At 40.0% G+C, this 25,464-nt stretch overlaps 1 protein-coding gene across 2 annotated transcripts in view; it reads left to right on the forward strand.

The window, feature by feature from the left end:
- The window catches only part of pdgfd (platelet derived growth factor d), a 128,523-nt gene that overhangs the window by 56,323 nt on the left and 46,736 nt on the right, over window positions 1-25,464 (forward strand). The window contains exons 2-3 of one of the 2 annotated variants that reach the window (XM_067986145.1): window positions 13,474-13,660; window positions 22,024-22,210. In XM_067986145.1, coding sequence (XP_067842246.1) covers window positions 13,474-13,660; window positions 22,024-22,210 — 374 coding nt within the window. Of the gene's footprint in view, window positions 1-13,455; window positions 13,661-22,023; window positions 22,211-25,464 lie in introns of both variants that reach the window. The other variant, XM_067986144.1, reaches the window with a different exon arrangement.

Consider the following 25,464-nt stretch of genomic DNA (forward strand, 5'->3'; position numbering starts at 1 on the left):
TTTTAGCTTGGCTCAGTTGGTAACACTCTCACCTCTGAGTCATAAGGTTGTAGATTCAGGCCTTACAATAGGAGCACATAATCTAGGCTGAAGGACTGCTGCATTGTAGGAGGCCCCAGCTTTTGGATGAGATCTTAAACCGAGGCCTCATTTGCCTGTTCAAGTAAATGTGAAAGGTTCCATGGCACTATTTAAAGAAGAGCAGAGGGTTCTCCTGATATCCTGGGAAACATTTCTCCCTCAAACGCCACCAAAAAAACACAGATTAAGTGGCCATTAATCTCATTTATTGTTTGTGCAAATTGTTTACTCTGTTACCTATGTGACAATAGTGACTTCATTTAAAAAGTAATTGATGGGGTGTGAAAGGCTTTGGGACATCCTGAGGATATGATATACTCCGTAAAAGTTAATTCTTTCCTTACCACCAGTGACAAAGCTAAAGAGCCTCACTGAGGAGAAATGTGTGAGGATGCTATGCTTTATCAAGGATGCCATAATGAATTGTGCCAACTCTCGAAACCAGACTTACAACCAAGAGCAACATTAGCACCACATTGCCAGCAGCATTAAAAAGGACAGCAGCACCCAGTTATTTTGCAACAAGCTCCTTCTGAGCACTGCAGGGAACTTGACAACGATCAGCCAGTTTCCAGTTTACAATTGCATTTCCTTGGTAACAGCTGCCCTATTTCACCCTGTTGGCGAATACATTAAAAATAGCTCCTGTATGCAGTAGCAGCAGGAGAGATGGGTCGGGGTGGGGGAGTAATTTTAACTTATCCTGCCCGTCGGGAAACTGATGGGTTTGGATCGGGCACCCGTTTTACACCCTGCTTAAATTTGAGGTAAGTAGAAAGTAAAATCGTGCGAGGTGTAAAACAAACAGCTGATCCGATCCTGTCAGTTTCCCGCCAGGTGGGTTAAGTTAAAATTACTCCCAGAGTTTTTTGAACAATGTAACATTCCCAGGATACTGGGTGGCAATAATTGCACATAATGCATACATCATAAGGGCGTGCATTGTGGAGGAGACAATATGAGTTTGCCAGGCTCTGACTGAGCAGTTCTTTCCTTGATGCCTGACTTTATGTTTCATTGGACCTCTTTTTGTATAAGTCATTCCTTAGTGTTAGTATTTATGGGGAAACCATTCATTTCAAAAGTAAACAATGACTAAAATTTAAGGTAATGTGTTATGTCTTTCTGAAAATAATAGTGAAGGTGTTTAATATGATTCACTGCTGTGTCTACCCTACCCTACTGGTGGTCAAACTAGTCTGCTGTTGTATTTCTACTCCACTACTCCTACATGATGTACTACTGGAAGGAGTAGAGAGGCTTTCTGACAAGTCTTTCCTGGGTTTACTTGTGATTCAGCTGGCCAGAACCTCAACGTATGACAGTTCCTCCTGTGTGCTGGGACATTATCGTGTCACGGAGTGTAGACCTCAACATCATTAATTGGAAGCATTCCTGAGGGACGCTCCCTCCTTCATGCCTGAAATCTACCTTGCTGTTGCCACTAATGCTACATGCTGCTCAATTGGTTAGTAGAATCTGCAACTGTAATGAACCAAGTTTGCAGTATGGTCTTCAGGGAGGAAAATGACCGGTGCATCATTAAGTACACTACATTCCATAGCTGGTTATATGTAGTGAGAATTGTAAAACAACTTAACAGGAACCTGTGTTGATGCTATGCCTCCGGTCAGCAGTAGCAACTACCAGCCCTTCTTCAGCCACCAACTCTGTCCCGTTCCTATGAGAAGTGACTCAGCTTGTGCTCCCTTTTAAAATATTCATTCATTGAATGCTACCTTTTAAAACCCTCCAGAGTGTGTACCTCTGAATGGCTGAGTGCTGCGAGAGTTGATGATGTTGAATGATGCAGTGAAACTTGTTGTTGAGAGGGTTCACTTAACACTTTTCTTGAAGTCTGACCCATTCTTGTGAATATGTTTCTGTTGTCTCCTAATACATGGACCCTTGCTGAGCTGTCTGATGGCCTCTCATATGTGTTTCATCGTCTGGGCATTGACCTCCACTCCTTAGAGAGCACTTTGTCCTGCCGCCATGCTGTATACCATGATCTGCTAATCTTGATATATAAATCTCGGTTTACACCTTCTGTGCTCTCCCTCTATTTCTCACAGAAAATATGCACTCCACAATTGAATTGGGCCACAGTGTAATGTTTTGCTGGATAAGTGGCTTTTCAGCTAGTTCAGCAGCATTCCTTCAGATGCATCCTGATTGACTATTCAGATATAGATTATTTTTAGCGTACCTTAATGTACCTGACTGTCTAGAAAGTTCACCTGTACATTCCTGTGAGCTAATAAATGGGCAAAACATTTAGCTATCATTTAATGCACTGTCTGTAGAGTAACCCCTTATTTATTTGGATCAAAAATTGGTCATAGCTGACTACTCAAACTGAGAAGTAGGTCATTAGATCAGCTAACGCATGGGATGAAAACTCTAGCTGAGTATCAAGAGCCACATGTACGCATGGAGACTCAGCTCTGGGATAGATCCTTTGTCATATAGTTTTAATTTAAAATAAACAAACCACAATGTTATCTCTGGGACCCGTCAGTGTTCTTTACTCTGAATAGCTTCTTGCACCAAATAAAAATCCTAAACTCATTCAGACTTTTTATAGCAATGTGTTGATATTTCACTACTGTGCTTTTCTAAGAAGTGCAAATGAAAAACAAGGCATGATTCTGTAAATTGGTTAAACTATTCAAAGATTGTCCCTTTATATAACTTGCTGAAGCATCAGGCTGATTCAAAACAGGAGCGTGTTAGTGTTATCAGATATGTGATTTCATTCACTGACTGAAAAGTAGAGTTCTTTTCTTTAAAAGTGGTGATTAAATTCTGTAATAATTCTGTGGCAATAATGAACTCTGGAATGTGTGTATAATGGATTTTGAATCCTAAAATATTCTAGTCACTTTCAGGCAACAATGAGCCTGTTGCCCAGGAGTGGGAATTCATGTGTCATCCATTGTTACAACGGATGGTTCCCAAGATTGAAAAATGGCCACATTCTTATCTGGACACAGCCTCTGTGATGTATTTACGTCACTGTTTCTTCTCTTAAAGATAATAGTCACACAGTTCAACTGACTGTTACATAATGCAGATGTCATGCTTAGGAACTGAGATGAATGGTTTATCCTACCTACTTATACCACAGTGTTCACACGAACAGCCTGACTAACAAACATAAGAATCTGTGGGACCAATTCTAAGTGCCCCGGCCTGGCATAAATGGTACAGAAGCAACCCGAAAATGGTATCGGATTAATTACCGCCCTGTATACGCTGGCACTCCGGCTGCCGCCATCTTGGGTAGGGTCCTGAGATGGGCAACTGGAACACCCACCTGTTCCAGGCAGGAGGCCACTTGCAATATGCAAATCAGGGTCCCTAAGATGCACATTGGACCCCAATTGCAATTTTGAGGTACAAATGCACGAACCGTCCACTGCGCAAACTCTGCTTGTTTGTACCGGCTTTGAGCAACTTAAAGAGTGGTCCTGAAAGGGTCATTAGAAAAGATTTATAAAAACTTTTATTTTGTGGGGTCAGGAGGAGCAGGAATGTCCTGAAAATAAACACTGGGGAAACCTGGAAATACCTGGTCTCTTCTCCAAGGATTGCAGCCTTGCGTGGCCCTGGAGCAGGCAGAAATTCCATTTGCCCCAAACATGACTCTAATGCCACAGGGGTTGGGGTTGAGGGCAACGGATTCCTACTCTGTCATTTCCTTGGCCCCACCCTCTCTACCGCCCAGCGATCTTGACAGCGGGGTGAACCTGGCATACAGGTCACTTCAGTGGCAGAATTGGCGCTCTTAATAAAGGTGCTGGCATAATAATTTTTCAGAAGATGGCCAATAAGCGGCTTACCAACACTTTTCCTGCCAGCCCTCCTGTAGCAGACACCCAAGATGCACCCATATTGCCACGGGTGCCTGTCGGCAGTATCCAAATTAAATGACCCCTCCCTGACCCTGAATATTCGAGCAGGGTTAGGAATGGCAGTCACCAGCACTCACCCTGGTGCAATAAGGTGAAGGATTTTCAGCCCCAATTGGACCAATCAGAAATCCAGGAGGAACTCTGCATCAGGGTGGGAATGGTGTGGGATATCGAGTTAAATATTTTAATAAGGCTCCCGACTATTTCAGTGCTGGCCGTCCATTTTGAGTGCCGCTCAAAAATCAAGTCAGGCAGGTTTTTGGCGGCCAGTGAGCTGTAGGTCTTTTAAAAAAAATGTCATCTGCCTAGCGCCCTGTTTTTCAGCGTGAACAGGGCGGTAAACAAACAAAAATCACCCCCAGTGAGTCCGCCAATCCCAAAAAGAAGAAAAAAATAGGCCAATGCCAAGGGCACAGATCATCCGGCCAGTGCTGTGTTCTGATGAGGGGTGTCCAGGCCCAACATCAAGCAGCCTTCCATTCCGCAGACATCAATTGACCCATCCACATCACCAACGTACTGTGCTTAAAAGAAAATGGAGGATGTAGCTAAAGTCTGAAGTTAGTTAAGTCAGTGTTCAGGTCAGAGGGCTGCAGAGCACACAGGAAAAAGACACTAGGGTAGATTTCCACTGCCATGCACCTGGAGAATCGGCATTCTCTGGGTACAGAGCAGAGCAAAAGGCATAGGGCATGATTTTAGCTGGGAGCCGGGAAGCCAGCCCATCTTCAGATATTTGCCTGACAGGAGAGAAAGGAGGCTTGAATCGGAGAGGGGGGCAGGAGGGAGAGAGAGATTGTGGGCCCCTGGAAGAAATCAGAGGGGTGGGGAGAGGTGGGGGGATGTGGATGACATTGGATGGGCCTTGGATAAGACATTGGGTGGACCTTAGGAGGAGGGAGTGTCAAGCATTGGGGTGGGGGTGTCCAACATCAGTGGGGGTCCAGCATCGGTGGGGGTGGGGGGAGGGTGGTATCGAACATTTGCGGGGTTCCTGTTGACCAGGTGAGCTTGTTGGGCCTGGATCGGGCTCTTCCCGCCTGCTTTCACCTGACGTGAATTGAAAGTGATGGGAAACCCGGACATGTAAGGTTAAAGTTGGTTTACTTTTGTAATACACAAAAAATTAAGTACCTCAGCTATTGCAGTGAGGTACATTGGCCCTTTAAGTATCGGTCCGCTGGCTTTAAGTGGGGGCGGGACTTCTGGTTGTCCGTTGCGGCACGCATCCAAATGCACCTCGGTCAAACCCAGAAGTGGGCGCGTTAAGTCGGGATATGGTCCGGCTCCAAAAATCCACAATTTTTACTGCTCACCTACCCCCAACCCACCCATTCTTGGGGGTTAAAATTACCTCCATAATGCCCCATGGTATTTCCTGGGGTTTCCCCACTGGATGTGACGTGAGCCTGCACCTCCATCAGGCATAGGCCCAGCATAACCAGTCTAATAGAAAGAAAGAATATAGAGCCTTCTGCAACCTCAGGACGTCCCAAGGCACTTTACAGACAATGAAGTGCTTTTGAAGTGCAGTCACTTTTATAATGTAGGAAACTCACAGGAGGGTCTCACAAACAGCGATGAGATAATGACCAGATCAACTGCTTTAGTGATGTTGGTTCAGGGATAAATATTGGCCAGGACATCAGGGAGAACTCCCCTGCTCTTCTTCGAATAATGCCATGGGATCATTTACACCCAAGTGAGAGGGAAGACAGGACCTCTGAAAGACAGCACCTGATAGTGCAGCACTCCCTTAGTCCTGCGCTGAAGTGTCAGCCTGGATTATGTGTTTAAGTCTCCAGAGTGGGACTTGAACCCACAACCTTCTGACTCAGAGGCTAGAGTGCTACCACTGAGCCAAGGCTGACACCTTGGCAGGAGGTGGTGTTCCTGGCTTCCCATCTTACTCTCCACAGGATCCGCTTGCTAAGCACCTCGTTGCAGTGTGCACAGTGAAACCTGGTGCTTTGGCCTGCCCCCAGACACCAGAAGACAACCCAAGCAAGTGCAAAATATTTTCCAGGAAACCATGTTTAGAGGCAGAAGGCCCAGATCTTGGAGGTCAGGAGCGCAGGTCACAGCATAGACTTTTCTAATAGTGTTTTCTCATAATAGCAAACATAAATGCATTTCTTTTTGCCAATCTTCCTCTCCTTTCTTCAATGACATTGACTGCTTGCTGGAGTATGGTTCCACTGGTGCTGGTCAGCCTTCACTCAAATGGTCATTAAGTGAGTGTTGGAAGACTATTCAGCCGTGTGGTGTTTCATAACTGGCATACACCCATGTACACTTGCAAGAGTGAGAAACGTGGCTGATTTTCCCCTTCTTGACCCAGGGACACTGAGGCCAAATGTAATGCCTCTACCATCACTGAGGTCAGCAACTCAGCACAGGCAGAACCTGGGGCCTTCCTGGTCTGTATGGCTTAGTTACTGGATAAACTGCTTATCCATCAGGAGAGCTACAAGTGTGTTTTCAATGGAAACCAAAAGGCTCTTCTAGTGCTTAAACCACATCAGTGTCTGTACAATGTTAAAAGTCTTCTTTACGGATATAGAGGCCTGAAACACTATAATGTGGCATAAGGATGCAAAGCTGAAATGGTTTTGACACTAAAGAATAATTCACCTCATGGGGTCCATTGAAAAAATCAAAACTATTTTTTCTTCTCTGTAAAGTTGTTATTATTATTGTAAGTAAATGGAATCTGCTGGACCCCTTCCAAGTATGATTAGAATAGTGTTAGGTGATTATCTTGACAATATGATTGAAGCTAATTTTAGATGATATCAGCGTGCAGAGAGAAAGAGGAAACTGCTAGAAATAGATCAATTTGGGGGAGCGGGTGGACCTTTTAAATAATTCCGCTGTTTAAATTCCATTCAAATTGCTGAATTATATATGGACATAAATGTGATTGTTTATTCATGTGATGTTATGTCGTTCTGCATCACTTATACAGACTAGCGTTGTATGTTTCTTTCCAGAAGTGGAGTTACATGTTAATATGAAATAGGTGTCTGTGAATTTAAGAGACTTGTGACCCAATCCACAATGCCATGGCTAAGTTTGAAACGTATGATAAACTATTGATAAAAGTAACTTTACTTTTCATGATCAGTTTCCCTTTTGTATGTGCTTCTGCAGACTAATTCCTCTTATTCATAGTCTTCATGTTCTTATGACAAGGTTATATTATTTACACCAAGTAAAAATGTTCAAAGGGGATTATTATGCAACAGCAATGTAAGAAGTGACAATGGGGGTGACCTTGGACTGCACCAATGGCGTGAAATGGGGTCATTGCGATCGCAGCCCATTTTACACCGCACCTGACTTAAATGGAAAAGAAAATCAAGCACAATGTAGAACGAGCTGCCGATTGACTATGAACCCATTTCGCGCTATTAGTGAAGACCAATTTCAACCCCAATGTTTTTAGAATGTGTCAACGCTGTTCATATTCAACAGTTCAATTTAATGTTTTATCATGTACATCTTATTTGCATAATTTATTCAACTATTCACTTTAATATTCTATTACATAAAATGCACGTCGTATAAACAGAATACTTAATGGGGAAATATAGAATGCAGAAATTACTCCACTTATGAAAGATACTGATTTAACCCTTGGAAAGATTGGATTTTCCTCATTCAGGGAATAGGTTCTGTATTTCACTGCTCCCTATTGTGTTTCATTTGCTTATCACTTGAGCTATACACCAAACTTGAAGCTGGCTACTATGATTGCTCTTCTAGTAACTTAAGACTGGTAGGGGTGAATTTTTTCTTGGGCAATTGCACTAAACGATGATAGTGCCGATTCACTATCACCCATTTTGCACTACCATGCAGGAGGAATTTCTACCCTGTAATGTATGAAGCAGATCAGACCATTAACATATGTTGGGGGTTAAATTGGTCTATGCCAGTAGAGCGAAACAGGCTCAGATTGAATCAGCGGGCCGTTTACACCGAGCCCCATTTTCTTTCTCATTGAAGTCGGGCAGTATGTAAAATAGGCTGCCAATTCGCCACGAGCCTGTTTCTCGCTACTGTCGTAGACCAATTTCACTCATGTTAAATCTTTAAACAGCTAATTCCATGATTCTGTGCTCCGAACAGGGAGCCATGCTGCAACCCTATCTCAAATCAACAATTCTTTCAAGCACAGCTTCCCTGATGGGAGTGCAAGATCGCAAAATTAACCCTTAGGTTCCATGAAGTAAAATGTGATTGTTTTGGTGCTCCAGCCCTTTGAACTTTAGTGTTTACTTTCACAGTTTAGTCACTGTGATTCCCTACACTGTGGGGAAGATCTTGATTTTGCGCAATAGTGTAAAATGGAAATAATAATCAGTAAAGATGTAAAATGGGCTATCAACTTGTTATCACCTGTTTTACGCTATCGCACAAATTCAAGATCCACCCCAGTGAGTTTCCTATCTCAGCCAAACCATCTCTTGGAGATGTTGAACAGAGATTCCATGCCAACAGGGAGGGTTAAAATCATAGGGTGAGGCAAGCTAATGGATCACCTAGTGCTGGCACTCAAGAAGTCTTGGCAGAGGGTTAGAAACAGGTCACTTGCCTATCCTCTTTGTACGTGGTATAAATAGACTCATTTTAAAAGGAGAGATGGGTGGTTGAACATGATTGAAAACATATAGGTTTGTTAGTTAGTTTGTTTGTTAGTCGTGGAATTACAATGTAATAATTGGTACTAAGACTATTGCTATATTTTTATGTACAATATAGTCAGTAAGATGTCACTGTAATTGACTTAGTTATAGAACTACAATAAATCATTCTTAATAAAGATATAACTGCGATTTAATTACAAAATTGCTGCTTTCTAATTACATTATTAATACAATTTAAAATAAAATGTTACTCAATCAATTTTTTGTAGGTTATAAGTACAATTACATGGATGGTTTTAGGTTGTGTTATATTTTATGAGTTGCGCTTTGTTGGTTACAGTCCAATTTTATTTTATAGTCACTATTATGAGATTCTGAATAAGTTATAGTTGATGCACTTGTTTGTTTTATGATCATTTTGCTGAGGTGTTAAGTGGTAGAATGAAATAGAGTTTCTCCTGCGGGAGCCAGACATGCTTGTTTTTTTTTAATAGGTCAGTTGTATTTTAGGAATGCTTTCAGTTCATTTATTTGGAAGATCTCTATGTGCTTATACTGTTGTTGGTTTCTGCATTACTGTAACTGCACAATCTCAACACTATAATTGTTTAAGACAACTCCCTTCTCAATAGCACATTTCTTGCCCAAATGATAATGCTGTTTCTGGATCCTTGCTGTTGGGGGTAGCTCAGTACTTTTTCCCACATTCTATTCTTATACCAAGATAATGATCATTTTTTTAGAAAAGCTAACCAAATTATGGGCATTTCAATTAAAATTCAGTGACAAAATAATTGAAAACTATACAACAGCAAAAATAGTTGCAGGCTCTAAAATTTGATATTCTCCTTTTTGCATTGTTCCACTGTGATCAGATAACACATAAAACTACGGTTCAATGTAGCAATGATTGACAGAAAAAAACAGTAATCAGGAAAGCCACAGAAGCTAATGTGAAATATGGAAATATCACATTAGCACAGTATAAAACCAATCAGGGAACCGGCTATTTTAGATCTTGCATTATGTAATGAGACAGGGTAATTTGTAATCTCATAGTGAAGGATCCTCTGGGAAAGAGTGATCATAATATGATAGAATTTCACATTAATTTCGAGAGTGACGTACTTAAGTCTGAAACTAGAATCTTAAACTTAAATAAAGCCAATTACATAGGTATGAGGGGCGAGTTGGCTAAGGTAGATTGGGAAATTAGACACTGAAACACTCATCCATGCCTTTGTCACCACCAAATTTCTAAAATCCCAATATTCTCCTGGCTGCCTTCCTATATTCCACCTTCCATAAACTACAGATCATCCAAAACTCTGTTGCCCATATCCTATCTCACACCAAGTCTCGCACGCCCATCACCCCTGTCCTCACTGACCTATCTTGGTTTCCATTCCCCCAGTGCCTCAAGTTTAACATTCTCATTCTTGTGTTTAAATACTTCCATGCCCCATCGCTTCTTAGCTTTGTAGTTTAATCCACCTTCCCCAACTCTCCATTCCTCTGATTCTGTTCTCTTGTTCCTTCCCATCACCCCAGCATTGGTAGCTGTGTCTTCAGTGGCCTAGGCCCCACACTATGGAATTCCCTTCCTAAACAGCTCCAGCTCTCTCTCCTCCTTTAAGCCTCCTTAAAACCCAGCTCTTTGACCACCCCGCTTAATAATTCCTTCTTTGGTTTAACATCCATTTTTCCTCCTAATGCCTCTCTGAAGCAGTAAGGGTCAGTTTTCTACAGGGTTGTTAGAGGAGTTTATTTCTCATGAGGCTTTTTGTGCAATTGGGAGTTCAGGCTATCACTATTCTGGGAAATGAAGTGGTACAAATAACTAATGTGAGAGTTGGGAAACAATTGGGAAATAGTGATCACAACATAATTAGGTTCAATGTAAAAATTAAAGAAGTGCTAATAAAGATAATCAAAGATACGGGTACTGGACTGGAAAAGGGCATAGTTTTGATAGAGTGAATAGGGAATGATGATTTCCTCTAATTATGGAGTCATCAATTTGAAATTATCACTAGAAGAGTAGGAAGAGAGAAACATCTTTAAACAGAGGGTTGTTGGAGTATGGAATGCTTTGCCACAGAGAGTCTTTTAGGCAGTGACCATTGCATCTTTTAAGGGAAAATGAGATAAATATTTGAACCAGAGAAAAATACAAGGCACAGGCACAATGGGCTGAATGGACTCCTTCTGTGTTGTAAACTTTTACAGTTGTAATGATAGTCAGGGCAGAGAGTTTCTGTGGATGGTAAGAAAAATAAAGAACCATCACGTAAGAATATTATGTAAATTATAGTTTAACGCATTAGCTACAACTATTTGTTATTTCTACTTACTTGAAAAAATGGTAATGCTTAACATACAAACATACGAATTAAAGCAGGAGTAGGCCATTCGGCCCCTCGAGCCTGCTCTGCCATTTGATAAGATCATGGCTGACGAAGGAGGAAGACTCCGAAAGCTTGTGATTTTAAATAAAGCTGTTGGACTATAACCTGGTGTTGTAAGACTCCTTATATTTGTCCACCGCAGTCCATCACCGGCATCTCCACATCATTTTTAAATACCAGTAGAAACTCTTACTATCTGTTTTTATATTTCTAGCTAGCTTTCTCTTGTACTCTAATTTTTCCCTCCTTATTATTCTTTTAGTCATTCTTTGCTGTTTTTTATATTCTGTCCAATCTTCTGACCTGCCACTAATCTTCATGGAATTGTATGCTTAAAATGAATTGTAAACTCTACAGCATGCCCCACTGCTGTTCATTTATTCTTTTCCTATTTAATAAACTTGTTTGCAGTTAAAGATTAAATCACAGTCTAGTCAAGTGTTTATTTTGCCACTTTCCAAAGTCAAGGAAGATTATGTGAGGCCACGTAGTAAGCTGAAATAAAGTGGAGAGGGTTCTATGTTCAATCCCAAATTATCTAGATTTCTTAGCCAGTAAAAGTACTCTTTGGGACATAAGGAGCAAAAGCTTAACTAAGGGAGTGATCTGCTGCACTGAACCCAAAAAGAAAACCTAGGTTAAAAAAAGTGAAAATACCAAAAATGTAACAGCTGCTTTTTCAGCCGCCATGACATGCCCTCTGGAACACTCTCCTAACTTCCTCCACCTTTCCCCCACCTTTCAAAAGTCCCCTCTAAATGTTTCTTTTCAACCACTCTTTTGGCCCCATTACCTAATCCTGTCTACTTGTTTTTCCTTCCTGCTCAGTGTCCTTTCTTCTTTTCCACACTATAAAGTATTCTGAAACCTCTTTCCAACATGAGAAACGTCAGATAAACGCCAGTTATTGTTGTTGTACCTGACCTGAGGTTACTTGATGCAAACACTGGGTGCCTGAAATGAAAAGTGTTCCACTTTCCAGTACTAACATCACTCACTTTGATCAGTAAAAAAATAAAATGAAAGTAGAAAAAGAAAACCACAACATTTTGGAAAACAAGAATGAAGTTTTTACAAAATGGTCTCTTCTGCTGCCTCTTTGAAAAAAAAATAACTTTGTCAGTATAATACAGCACAAAAAAACATTATCACAGTTCCCACAAGGTTGATTATGCACATTCCTGAACTCTGGGCTTGAACTCAATAGTCAACAGAGCAGCAAAGTGTTAGTGGAATTTGCACTGTTGCTAGCTCACACTCAAACCACTGACATTTTCTAGCAAGGCTCAAATAAAACCCAGATATTCAATCTGCACTTTATCATCCAAACAGACAGTCATTCTGGCTTTAGTTTGGATTCTCTTACTAGTGGAAACAAACCTTTGCTGTGACAGAAACAAAAACAGGCGAACAGTGTCTGCTGATGAAAACAAATGTAGTTCAGGCTCGGTCTGGATAGGTTCTATTTGAAGCAGAACCCTGCGATCGTACGGTTACAGTGATCTGATATATAAATTGTAAATTGTTTCCATTTGCTGAGATTATGTCAATTATTTATACATTGGTCTGCTGTCCTATTTCTACCTCAGCTGAAGCATAATAAATGCAGATGTTAAAAGCATATTGAACCTGGTAAAGTGTTTTGCAATTGCATTTCATCAGCTTTGTAAATCAGTTTGTAAATGGAGGAGTGATGTGATGGCAATGTAATTGCCTCACCAATTATATACAGAATCATTAGAAACTGCAGTTCAGAAGGAAGCCATTTGCCTCATCATGCCTGTGCCAATTCTAGCTGTTCAACTAAAGTTGTCATTTCCCTGCCTTTTGCTTTACAAATACTTATGCAATTCCCCTTTAAATGATATTATAATCTGTGCCACTGCAAGTTTTCAAAGTTTACTAAAACATCAATATAACTGGAAAGATACATTGCAAAGGTTATTGCTGTAGTAGGTACAGTATTTGCTATGCCACAAATTGTTCCAGGTATCTAGCGTGGCAGAACTTCAGCTACATTTTCACAGTAGCCTGCTCCTGGCCTGTTGGGTATGCAGTAGTTACTATTATGCTGTATTTATCCATGATTCTTTTTATCTTAAATATAACCAGCACTTAACCCTTTCTCCACAGGCCCACAATGTTTGTAACCTAAACCAGACTTCTGAGAGCAGCAGCTGAGGACATTGTACATGATGTTAAAAGACATTGTAAAAGACACTGTTAAAAGTTAATAGTCTTGTTTGCTAAAGCGTTTTTTGCATGCACCATCTTTAACTGCAAAAAGTGTTAAAAGTTTGAAGAATTATCATTCACTGTTATGCTTAGTGCTTTTTTTGCATTGTTCTTCAATAATTAAACAGCCAACTAATTTGTACAAGTTGTGACTACTAACAGAGAGCAATCACCTCACAGCAATTTATCGGCAAGAAGATACAATCAATGTCGTGAATAATGGATTTGTACAGAGTCCACGATTTCCTCTCAACTATCCAAGGAGCATATTATTGACGTGGAGGTTGCTGTCTCCTGAAAACACAAGGATACAGCTGATGTTCGATACTCGATTTGGACTGGAGGAACCAGAAAATGAAATTTGCAGGTAAGCAGCAAAACGGGTAAGTTATGAGAAACTTTATTCCTATTAATGCTTAAATTGCCTTTTGCAATGTTTGTGCTGTGTTTGGCATAAAAATTATAACCTTGAATGATCTTCGATTATCACGTGAAAAGTGCTGCTGTTTATGGGTCAAATTGACGAGGTCGGTATGTACATGTGTAAACAATTTTACAACACCAAGTTATAGTCCAGCAATTTTATTTTAAATTCACAAGCTTTCAGAGGCTACCTCCTTCGTCAGGTGAACGATGTGAAAATCGTTCACCTGAGGAAGGAGGAAGCCTCCGAAAGCTTGTGAATTTAAAATAAAATTGCTGGACTATAACTTGGTGTTGTAAAATTGTTTACAATTGTCAACCCCAGTCCATCACCGGCATCTCCACATCACGGTATGTACATGAATAGTGCAGCTGCAAAAGTATTTAGTGTGAAATAACAGCAGATGGTGAAGGGCTTTAGAATAAGAAGCAGAAATGCCAAACTGGCATAGCACAGGATGCCTGGCATTGATGTACTTTATTGCAGCTGTTGATAGGAAAAGGAAGGTCTGAACTGTATCTTTTCCATGTTATACCTAATGCACTGAGTGCAAAGAGGCACAACAGTCCATTCCCAGCACCATTGTTTCCTGGATTAGCATTAAATTTCACTCCCAGCAAGACCCCCTCCCTATATGCATCTCAGCTATTAATTGTGTTAATATTGATTTATTTTATGTTTATTTGATTTCTCCCTTAAATTACGGCTAGTATCACATCAGAATGAGTTGCCGATACAACTGTGCAGGCAGTTGTCAAAGAAAAACAGTGGACATATGTTATCAAAGGTAAAAAATTATAGAATAACAATAGTCATGTTCGGATGTCAAAACATACAAAATACAATGTCATAGTCTCAAAATTGATCTGTACATTTGGTTTTTCTTTTTTTCTTTCAATATTGTTACCTGTGACAGTTAATATTTACTGGTCAAAGCAAAATCCCATTGGCTGACAGTCTCATAATCACCTCCATCCTGAATTTTGCTCAGCTCAAGAGGTATATGTGGAGAACAATTTTTGCTAACCAGCACATACGTTGGAATTGTAGATATAGAACTGATATGATTGTAATTTGTTTAGTCCTTTTCAAATAGCTTCAGTTTCAGCTTTTTCTCCAGCCCATCATAATCAATCACCTCTATATATCCCCCTTTAGCTCAGCCTACAGGAAGGACATACTAGTTAAAGAATATCCAACTAGAAACAGTGTTGGAAGCAAAATCCATAATAGCTTTTAAAAGGAAAGTGGATAAATATTTGAAAAATTAAACGGATATGTGGAAAGAGCAGGTAATGGGACAAGGTGGATTGCTCCTTCAGAGAGCTGGCGCAGGCACGATGGACTGAGTGGCCTCCTTCTGTGCTGTAAAATTATAGGATTACAGGGTTCTGAACGTCAATGGCTCCCAATATCCGTGGGCTGCGATTCCAACAGTTACGCCAGGATTACGTTCACCAGTGCCCTTCAGCACTGACCCCACTGGAGTTTGCAGAGTCAGCTGGAGGCTACCTAACTTGCATGGGGGCAGCAGGAAGAACTCCGGTGCCCACCTGCCCCGTGCAGCCAGAAATTCCAGCATCTGCCTGCCATTCAGTGGGGGGAGGGTGGGGGAGGGAGTTCCCAGGGCACATTCCCCACCCCCTCAAGTTCCCCCCTTAGCTCCCTACAAAAGGGGACTGATTCAATAAAAAAAATCACCTTTCTTCAGAGGTCCAGACCATTACCCTGGTCTGCCCCCCCTCCAGTGGGGCCCACTTGTGCCTCATCTCTCTTGGAGTACCGGCCTCCAATAATACTTCGGGTCGCTACTGAGCTGGGGAAATGGGAACTCCCAGCTTTGCCCCCTTGGCATCATAGGTCCTGTAAGGGATAGACAGAGGTTCTGTTCCTTATAAGACTGACCAACAAATTACAGAATTGGTATGGAATCAATGTGACTGCACGCCTGCCATTTTCCAGTGGGTTCCTCTGGACTCCCACCAGAGTTACATCGGGAGTTGACAGAACCCTTGAGGAAATTCAGCACCAAATATGTTTAACATAGTCACTCCCAGGTAGGCTTCACTTCCACCAATGGTCAGAGAAGTATGCCTCATTTGACAGGTCCTTCTGAAGGCCCAGGGTGCAGGACACTCTTAACCAGGGAATCCCCAACTTCAGCTCTACCCCTCCTTACGATGATGGCCATATTTGGTGCGGGCGGAGTCTCTATCCCTAACAGGCCATACAACATATTTGGGCACAAGGCTAAAACTGGTGTATCTGGGGCCTTCCAGCATTTCCAGTGGACACATGCTGAAGTTATAGCAGGAGCATGCTGGAAGGCTTGGATTTTAAGGAACTTTACTCAAAGAGTTTGCAATAACCTATCAAGCTAGAGACAAAAATATTGGGCTTATTCAAAATAGAATTTGATTCTATGATGGGAGGGGTAATGCGCTGAATGGCCTCTTCTCACCCTTGACTTTTCCTATGTTCTGAAAATATTTTGGATGGGGGAACTGGGTGGTGAAGTGGCTTAGGTGTTTGCCTTTCACCTTTGTTTCCTGGGTTCAAATCCAGCTCAGACTGATGGGAAGAAAGCCTCTTCTGTCTCTGGCCACAAGTGACCTACGTGAAATTAGTTTCAATCTCAGTCTCACTGTAACTCCGAGGGGGCAAGGACCTACAGCACAAAACTGTCCCAAATTTGGCATTAATAGGTTTCTCATCTTGAGAGGCCACAAGATGGTTGGTGTAGAAAATGAAAAAAATACCGTACTAGTACAATGGGGACAAGCCTTCTAAGGTTGGGACTGAGGTGTATTTGGGGCACAATGAACTTTACTGTGCATTTGGCTGTGCTACACAAGACATGGAATGCTGACATGGGGTGCCTTATATTGGAAGAAAACAACAACTTGCAAGTACTGCAAGGAACTTCCAACAACTTCCACTGACAGGAGGGTGGGTAACCAGAGAACAAAGACTTAAGATAATTAGCAAAAATAGGGGCGATGAGGAGAAATTTTTTATGCCGTGAGTTGTTATGATCTGGAATGCACTGCCTGAAAGGGTGGTGGAAGCAGATTCACTAGTAAATTTCAAAAGGTAATTGCATATATACCTAAAAAGGAAAGATTTGCAGGGCCATGGGGAAAGAGCAAGAAAGTGGGACAAATTAAGTAGCTCTTTCAAAGAGCCAGCACAGCCACGGTGGGCTGAATGGCCTCCTTCTGTGCTGTATGATTCTATGATTTATATAGCACCTTTAATGTACAAAAACATCCCAAGGTGCTTTGGAGATATAATCAAAAAAATGGACACTGAGCCAAGGAAGGAGATATTAGAAGGGATAACCAAAAGCTTAGTCAATGAAGTGGGTTTTAAGAGGATCTTAAAGCTTAAAAGAGGAGAGGGAGATGGAGAGTGGAGTGGTTTAGGGAGGGAATTCCAGAGCTTGGGCAGCTTAAGACATGGCTACCAATGGTGGGACGAAAGGAGGAGGGATTTCACAAGCCAGAGGAATGGAGAGATTGGGGAAAGTTGTAGGGCTGGAGGCTTACAGAGAAAGTGAAGGATGAGGCTATAAAGTGATTTAAACACACAAATAAGAATTTTAAAATGGAGGCTTTGAGGACCGGGAGCCAGTGTAGGTCAGTAAGGGGAGGGTGATGGGTGAGTGGGACTTAGCATGGGATAGGATACGGACAGCAAAGTTTTGGATGAGCTAAAGTTTATGGAGGGTATAAGATGGGAGGCCAGTCAAGAGAGAGTTGGAATAGTCGAGTGTGGAGGTGAGAAAAGCATGGTTGAGGGTTTCAGCAGCAGATGGGCTGTGGTAAGAGCGAGGCAGGTGATGGTATGCAGGTGGATCTGGCGATCTTTGAGATGGAGAGGATATGAGGTCAGAAACTGAGCTCAGAGTCAAATTCTATTTCTCAGCACTAATATTCCTCACATTGATGAGCACACAAAAAAAAAGCTTTAGTTGTTTGGAGAGAGAAGAGCAATGTGTCATTTTCATCATGATGATATTTTGTACAATAATGCATTCAGACACAATTTATGTCATTGTACCATATATTTGAAAATAAACAAAGCCCATTTCATGAACAGTGCCTTTTTAAATGATCATTGTTGAACATATGTAATATTAATGGTGACAACTGTAACTATCAGATCATTAGCATGTTGAAAAGTACATAAGGCAGTTTTTCAAAGCTTCTCCATGTATGTGTTCATGGTTCATGTATGTCTCCATGTATGTTCCCAAGAGTGTAACAGAGGTGAGAATCAGGCCTCATTAATTCTACTTTTTGAAAAGGGTAATTAAAGAAAATTTGAACAATCTTACAGTGGCTGGTATTTGGTAATTTTTTTTGAGAGAGATTCAATTATTAATTGGCTGTGCAGTAAAAAATAATGGAGGCCAATTAAAAATGGCAGGGTCGAAATTATTGTCAATGATATTACTATTTGAATGCTTAATGCTCTCATATTAAATTATTTTCTCCATTAGTTTAACAGATGTGTTAACCTGATATGTTATTGCTTCCACTAAAATAGCACTAAAATAGAGAGAAAAATTGGGTAAATATGCGTAAAATGTTTGTACAATAACATTGCAGAAGTAATGTCTACGCTGCATGTTTTAAACAAAATGGTCTGGCAATATAATTTTAAATGATTCCATCTTTAGTTGAACGGACCACTGAAGTGTTTTTTTTGCTCATATATATATATATATATATATGCAGCATACTTATCAATTCATTCTCAGTAAACATGGACAAATTAGATATTTAAAATGAAAATTACTAAACAGTGCACATCTTGTAACTACTATAGCAGGTGTGCATGCTACTCAGCCTTTCAATAGTCAGTCTAATTGACATTACCTAAAGGGGGAATAATTGACTAAATTGCTTATGAAGTGCAATTTTGAGTAGTTGTAAATGTGAAACAAATTATCCTAATTATCATCGTAGATATTATTGCATCAGCTTTTGTTAACTAGATCCTTCAAATGCAAAAGCACTGAGTGTGGAGAGGTCATTTCATGATGCTGCCTCATAACCACTGCTACTTTCTAACACTTGTTTTAATGTTACAGTGATGAGATGCAAATTTTGTTGCTTTCATCCATACTGTCAGTATTTTGACAGAAATTTGAAAAAAACAAAATGCCACCCTTACAGTGAGACTGTCTGCTTTGTATTCCCTTGAGTTTAGAAGGTTGAGGAGTGATCTAATCGAGGTATTTAAAATAATTAAAGGATTTGATAGAGTAGATATAGAGAAACTATTTCTTCTGGTGGGGGGATCCAGAATAAGGGAGGGGGGGGGAGAATGTTAAAATTAGAGCTAGGCTATTTAGGAATGAAATCAGGGAGCACTTTTTCTCACAAAGCGTAGTGGAAATTTAGAATTCACTCCCCCAAAAGGCTGTGGATGCTGGATCAATTGAAATTTTTAAGACCGAGATCGACGGATTTTTGTTAGGTTGGGGTATCAAAAGGTATGAAGCAAAGGCAGGTAAATGGAGTTGAGGTACACATCAGCCATGATCTAATTAAATTTCATAACAGGCTCGCAGGGCTGAATGGCCTCGTCCTGTTCCAATCTTCCTATGTTTTTCCTAAAACCTATAATACAAAAGTTTATCTAAAAAAACACTGGGAAAATTGTATCATATTGTTTGTTTTTTAATTTATTAGTTCAAGAGTTGGCTCTTTAAGCAGGCACAAAAATCTACTTTTAACATTATCTAAGGTGAACACTTGAAAGTGTAATGATAAGTTAGAAAAATAATTACCAATGTTTCATCTTTTCTCAAATGGAATTTTGGCTGATTTCAATAGGCCTCATTTGCCTGTTTGACCAAAGAATGAGAATCAACCTGGCTGCCCTTTGCTATTCATTAAATTGTCTACAATTGGTAATAAATATAACTTCCTGCTATTGATGCCTGCCAGAAAGCAATACAAGAAAAGAACTGGAGAAAATCAGGTGCTTTGGCATCCTAAGAATGTGCCTGGAAATGACTATAGCAAAGGAAAATGCACACAATCTTAGAATACTGTAGGTCCTTAGCATAACATTTTATCATCATATACATATTTTTTAAATTAAATGTATGATTATAGAGGGAGAAAATACAGGAACATTCAATTACCCTCTACCTAATCCTTTGATGTTATACTGATTGCTATGTGTGACCTTGTCGTAAAAGTAGGACTCTTGGGAACAACACAGATCATATTCTCAGCAGTTAAGTTCTTTCATAGAATCACAGAATCTTGGAAATTTACGGCACAGGAGGAGGCCATTCGGCCCATCTTGTCCGTGCTGGCCGAAAAAGAGCCAGCCAGCCTAATCCCACTTTCCAGCTCTTGGTCCGTAGCCTTGTAGGTTGCGGCATTTCAAGTGCATATCCAAGTACTTTTTAAATGCAATGAGGGTTTCTGCCTCTATTGCCCTTTCAGGCAGTGAGTTCCAGACCCCCACCACCCTCTGGGTGAAAAAAATCCTCCTCAACTCCACTCTAATCCTTCAGTTCTTTGATTTCCCAGAAAATATTTCTAATAATAATTAAAAGGGACATCCTTGACCCCTTATATAAGAAGATGTTCTGCTTCTGTCCAGACTTTAGTAATGCAAAATGTTCATGCACTTTGATAATTTATGCCTCTGGTGGCTACTTTTATATTTTTTCAGTGCAATGTAAAGTGAAAGTGACAGTAGCCTTATTATACATGCTAGGTACTTATTCTGACTTTTTTCGACAAAGAAAAATAGTTCTAATAATGCTTATGTTTTTCTATGAGAACATGCATGCAAGCTTCTTGTCATTTTTCACCAGATGTCAGACAGCAACTGTGCCGTGACAGATTTGACTTTACAAGCACATTGTTCTTCATTGCTGATGGCTTCTTGACCTGTGTGGTCAGCTCACCATGACAATGTCTTCACGCACAGCAACACAGAAAAAATGACCTTACATAAATTACAACCATTTGTGGATTCCTGCCCACCTTAACATATTGGAAAACCATGTACATACTCATAGTCAACTTTGACTTTGAGATTACATTTAGATATGATTCACTCTAACTGTCAATTGATTGATCCCTATCCCTTTCAATGTACCTTTCCTTAAACATTTTGATGTCATTCTGCTGAAAATTAAAATAAAAAAAGCTGTTTGAAATGTACTTTAATTTCAAGGACAGGTAATTCTCACTGGCTGCTCTGAAGGACACTGATACTATTGATGAATAAATTTGCATGTGAATGTTACTAGGTGATTATGAACTTGTTTTTGCATACATCTAAGGCAGCAGTGTAAAATTCTGCATAAGCTTCAAGACTGCAAATTGCAAATGTTCTGCATTGTAGCCCTCCTCCATCCTCTTCAAAGAAATATAGAGTAATATTGAAAAAAATTCTTAGTTTTTGGTGAGCATTTAGCCTAAGGAACCAGTTATCTTATTCTAAATCTTTTCAACAGCCACAATTTTAATCATACTCAAAATGGAGAGTCTGAGAATGAGATTCCACTATTTAAAAAAGTAACATATTTAAATGTATGTAATTGAAGTGAAATTTAGTTTAAGAAAAGCAGAAGGACACAAAGAATTATTGTTTAAACTCCCACAATAATTCCATGAAATGTCACTCCTTAAAATCTCGTAGTAATACGCCTGTCCCATTTTAGAAAGTAACAGATTTGCGCTGACATTTTCAAATACTCATGTTCCTTACATTGTTTAGCTTGTCTCCATTCATGTACATATGCAGGGTAATGTTAGTATGCAATATTATTTTCAGAGATGCGGTGGGACAGAAGATATGCTTGCCTTTATTCTTTGTTAGTTTTCTCCCCCCTCTCCTAAAAGTGACAGCCTATGATGGAGTATTGATGCAGCACTGTTTCCTCATCCAGGTTGCTATTCTTCATATGTGAGCTACATATGTGAGTTAGACAGTGAATGTCCCCATTGTGGGGGGGGTGGGGGAGAACCACAATCCAGTCCAACTCTATCCTCACCCAAGGTTTACCAGCAGGTGTCAATGGATAGTGATCAGGAGTGAGAACGCTGACTACTGAGGCCAACTGTAGCACTGCTATCCCAGCTAAGATCAGGTAACTGAATGCAGACCTGAGATCAATGGTGGGACCTTCTTGGGCTGTAAAATTCAGTGCTGCACCAGATGCTTTATTTACCCAGCAAATCTCTGGGGGCACACAGGTTTTATTTTGAAAGAAAGTGCATTAATTAGAGAAGTAACCGTAAGTCTTTGCACTCTCTACCTTTTAGGTATGACTTTGTAGAGGTGGAAGACATTTCTGACACAAATCGAGTTATTCGTGGAAGATGGTGTGGAAACAAGGAAGTTCCCCCAAGACTAATATCGAAAAGCAATAGGTTAAGGATAACCTTTAAATCAGATGAATATTTTGTGGCCAAGCCTGGATTTCGTATTTATTACTCTCCAGTGGAAGTGGTAAGTAATATCCAGTAAATTTGTAACTAGAAATCACAGTTCTGATTCATATTTCTACCAGTGGGCTTTTCAATTCACACTTTGGTTGCATAATTCAGTTTATATAATTATATGGAGCCACTGTCAGTGAGGTTATTACATTCCATTGTGATGTGAAATATGTCATGTGTGATTGTATCATGTCCAAAAATATCCTGTAGCCTCCAGAGAAAAAACAGAAAATGACAACAGTTAGAACACTCCAGCTGTTCTCCAATACTGTAGAGCCTTTATACATTCTCTCCTAATTCATTCTAAAAGCAGTCTGGCAATATGCACAAATCACAATATGTGCTTTCAATTGCAGAGAAGCATTTTGTCTAGGGTTGGGGTTGGAAGTATTTTGTCTGAAAGGAGGTTGGAAATATTCTATTTAAAAGGGTGTAAGTATTTATTTGAGGGGGTGGAGGTAGTTTGTCTCAGAAGGCTAGAACTATTCTGATTGGGAGGGTGGATCTGTCTGAGGATAGAAGTATTCTATCCAAGGAAGGTGAAAGCACTCTATTTGAGGAAGGGCGAATGTCTCAGGAGGTGGGGGTAGAAGAACTTTGTCTGAGGAAGACTGGAAGTATTCTGAGGGGGATGGAAGTATGAAATATAGAAAATCTCAATGCTGGAAAAGACCATAGTCTGTCTTCCTGCCAACTGATGATGTGTTTCTCTTCAAGATACTTGTCCAATTTGATCTTGAAGACATTTAAGGCTCACAACCTTCTTTGGTAAGCTATTCCCAAAACTGACCATGATCTCAGTGAAAGTTGCTTTCTTACGTCATGCCTGAATCAATCCCTTTTCAACTTATACTCATGTCCCCTTATTCTGCTATCCTGTATGAAATCAAATAACTCAGACTGATCCTTTACATCTCTAAACCATATTAGTTTGAATAGAGCAATCATATCCCCCTCAGTCTTCTCTTTAACAAGAAGTGTGCAAGGTTGACACTTCAGTGCAGCATTGAGAGAGTACTGCATTATTTGGAGCTGCTCTCTTTTGAATGAGACATTAAACCAAGACATAAAGGATCCCATAGCACTATTCAAAGAAGAGCACTGGAGGTGTCCTAGCTAACATTTATCTCTCAAGCAACATTACCAATGTGGGACCTTGCTGTATGCAAATTGATTGCCACATTATATAAAAACAACTCAAAAATTGGCTGTGATCATAAGGACATGGAAGGTGCTATATAAATACAAGTTCTTTCTTCAAGACTGAAAAAGATAAGGAGCGAATAGTGAAGAGAGAAAATAGGGAATAAGAAAGAAGAGGAAAAAAATGTACATCAGGGCAAGCTTGAGTAAAGCATAGACTTTTTTGTTTTATATAAACTGTGCATTTAGCATTTACAATAACAAAACTATTCCTGATGTTTTACAAGTGTCAAAGTGCATGAATTGTAAACTTACAAAACTGAACAGTCTCTTCAATGATTCATTCAGCAGTTTAAAGGTTAAATGACTGGTGATACAACGATCTGCAAATTGGCTGTCAATTTTATTTCCAGTTTAATGAAAATTTTCTGTTCAGTCCATTGATATTAGCAGTACCAAAAAAAGTCTAACTGGAATAAGGAAGAGAAATATTTTCCATCATGTATGAACAGAGAGAAAAATGTATCTGTTTACTCCCCTCCTTCCCGCAGGCTAAATTGAGAGAGAATACTGGCAAGAGAAGAAGGCACAGAAGCCATTTATTGAATGTTACAGACATCTATGTGGACGTGTCTGAATACGATGCCAGACAGGTCTGCATTGATGTTCTCCGTTGTGTGTCGATGAGAGGACAAGTAAAGTGAGTTGACAGCCTCACAAATGAGCACTCCATGGGACTACTGATGCCAAACACTTCAGGGAAAGATTTGTTATTTCTCAAAAGGAAAAGTATCGAGGTTTCTCTTAGGATTTCTTGTGTAAAAAGCAAGTGCATTGAGGAAGAGTAGCATCATAAATTTTAGCCATAAAAGCCACTTTCCAGATGTATCTGTAGTCTTTTGGCAAATTACAAAATGTTATTCTTTATGAGTGAGGAATGCATTTGATTAAAAAACATGAAAAATACACAATCTATTTTCCCCAAAATAATTACTTAGAAAGATAAACGTTTGTAATGCTGCATGCCTTGGCTGAGCTAAAGCAGTGACTTATACAGCAAGAGTATTTACAATTAGTATTAACTGCTGTCAGCTTGTTTATGTTTTCTCATCTGATCCTGACAATTGGCATAAGCAGTTAATGTTTTGTTTTGGGAAGAAAATGCTAATTCTGAAATAATAGAAATTCTTCACTGCGGATGAAATGAATTATTACAGTTTTCACTTGTACATATGTTGAGTTCCCTGTTTTTTATCAATTCATATAAAAATGCAGAGACAAACCTGTATTCAGCACTCTGCAATAGCCTCATGTAGATTCTTATATGCATTATTTTCTGGTCTTGTTGCAATTTGCTAACGACACAGTTAATCCTGTATTGGCATTCATCCCTAGTTAGCTGTCCTACCCATTAAGAAACCCAACATCGGTGCCATGTTATTATAGTGGATGATGTAAATCTTTTCATGACCAATTTAATTAAATATTGCTCATACTTGTATATGGAAAACACTGTCACATAGAGGTCACAATATATTATCTGCAGAAAGAGAAAACATTTTCAATGATACCCTATGCAAATAATATGGGAAAAGGCCAGATGCCAGACACAGAAAGACCACAAGATAAATTTTGTATGGCTGTGCTCCTAAAATGGAGCCTTATTCAATGCAAGTGTGGTTCAGAGAATTGGGCATGGAGGTCAGCACAGCCATTTCGCAGTGCTACCTATTTTCAAGTCATTAATAATAAGTAATCACTGGGAAATTGGGATTGCCATGAATAGGGTACACAGACCTCCACACCTGATTCTTCAAACTGTGCTCCCATCAAGTGAGGCTCTATACCAGCAAACTTTCAAAATTCACCCTGTATATACATAACCAGACCTATGGATAACCTTTAATATCAGGTTAAATACAAATCAGTTTAACATCAGAGCAAATGCATTCTATCCCCCCTCACCCCACCTTGTAACTGATATTTCTTCCCCTGTTTACATTCCATCCCACATGACTCACCATTCCCATGGCTGAGAGAGTAGGCAGATGATCTGTTCTCAGGCTTATGTCATTACTGCACGGAGTCAGTCATGAGATTGACCTTACCCTCTGGTTTTTC

This window comes from Heptranchias perlo, chromosome 6 (genome assembly GCF_035084215.1).
Source record: "Heptranchias perlo isolate sHepPer1 chromosome 6, sHepPer1.hap1, whole genome shotgun sequence".
In the NCBI taxonomy this organism is placed as follows: Eukaryota; Metazoa; Chordata; class Chondrichthyes; order Hexanchiformes; family Hexanchidae; genus Heptranchias; species Heptranchias perlo.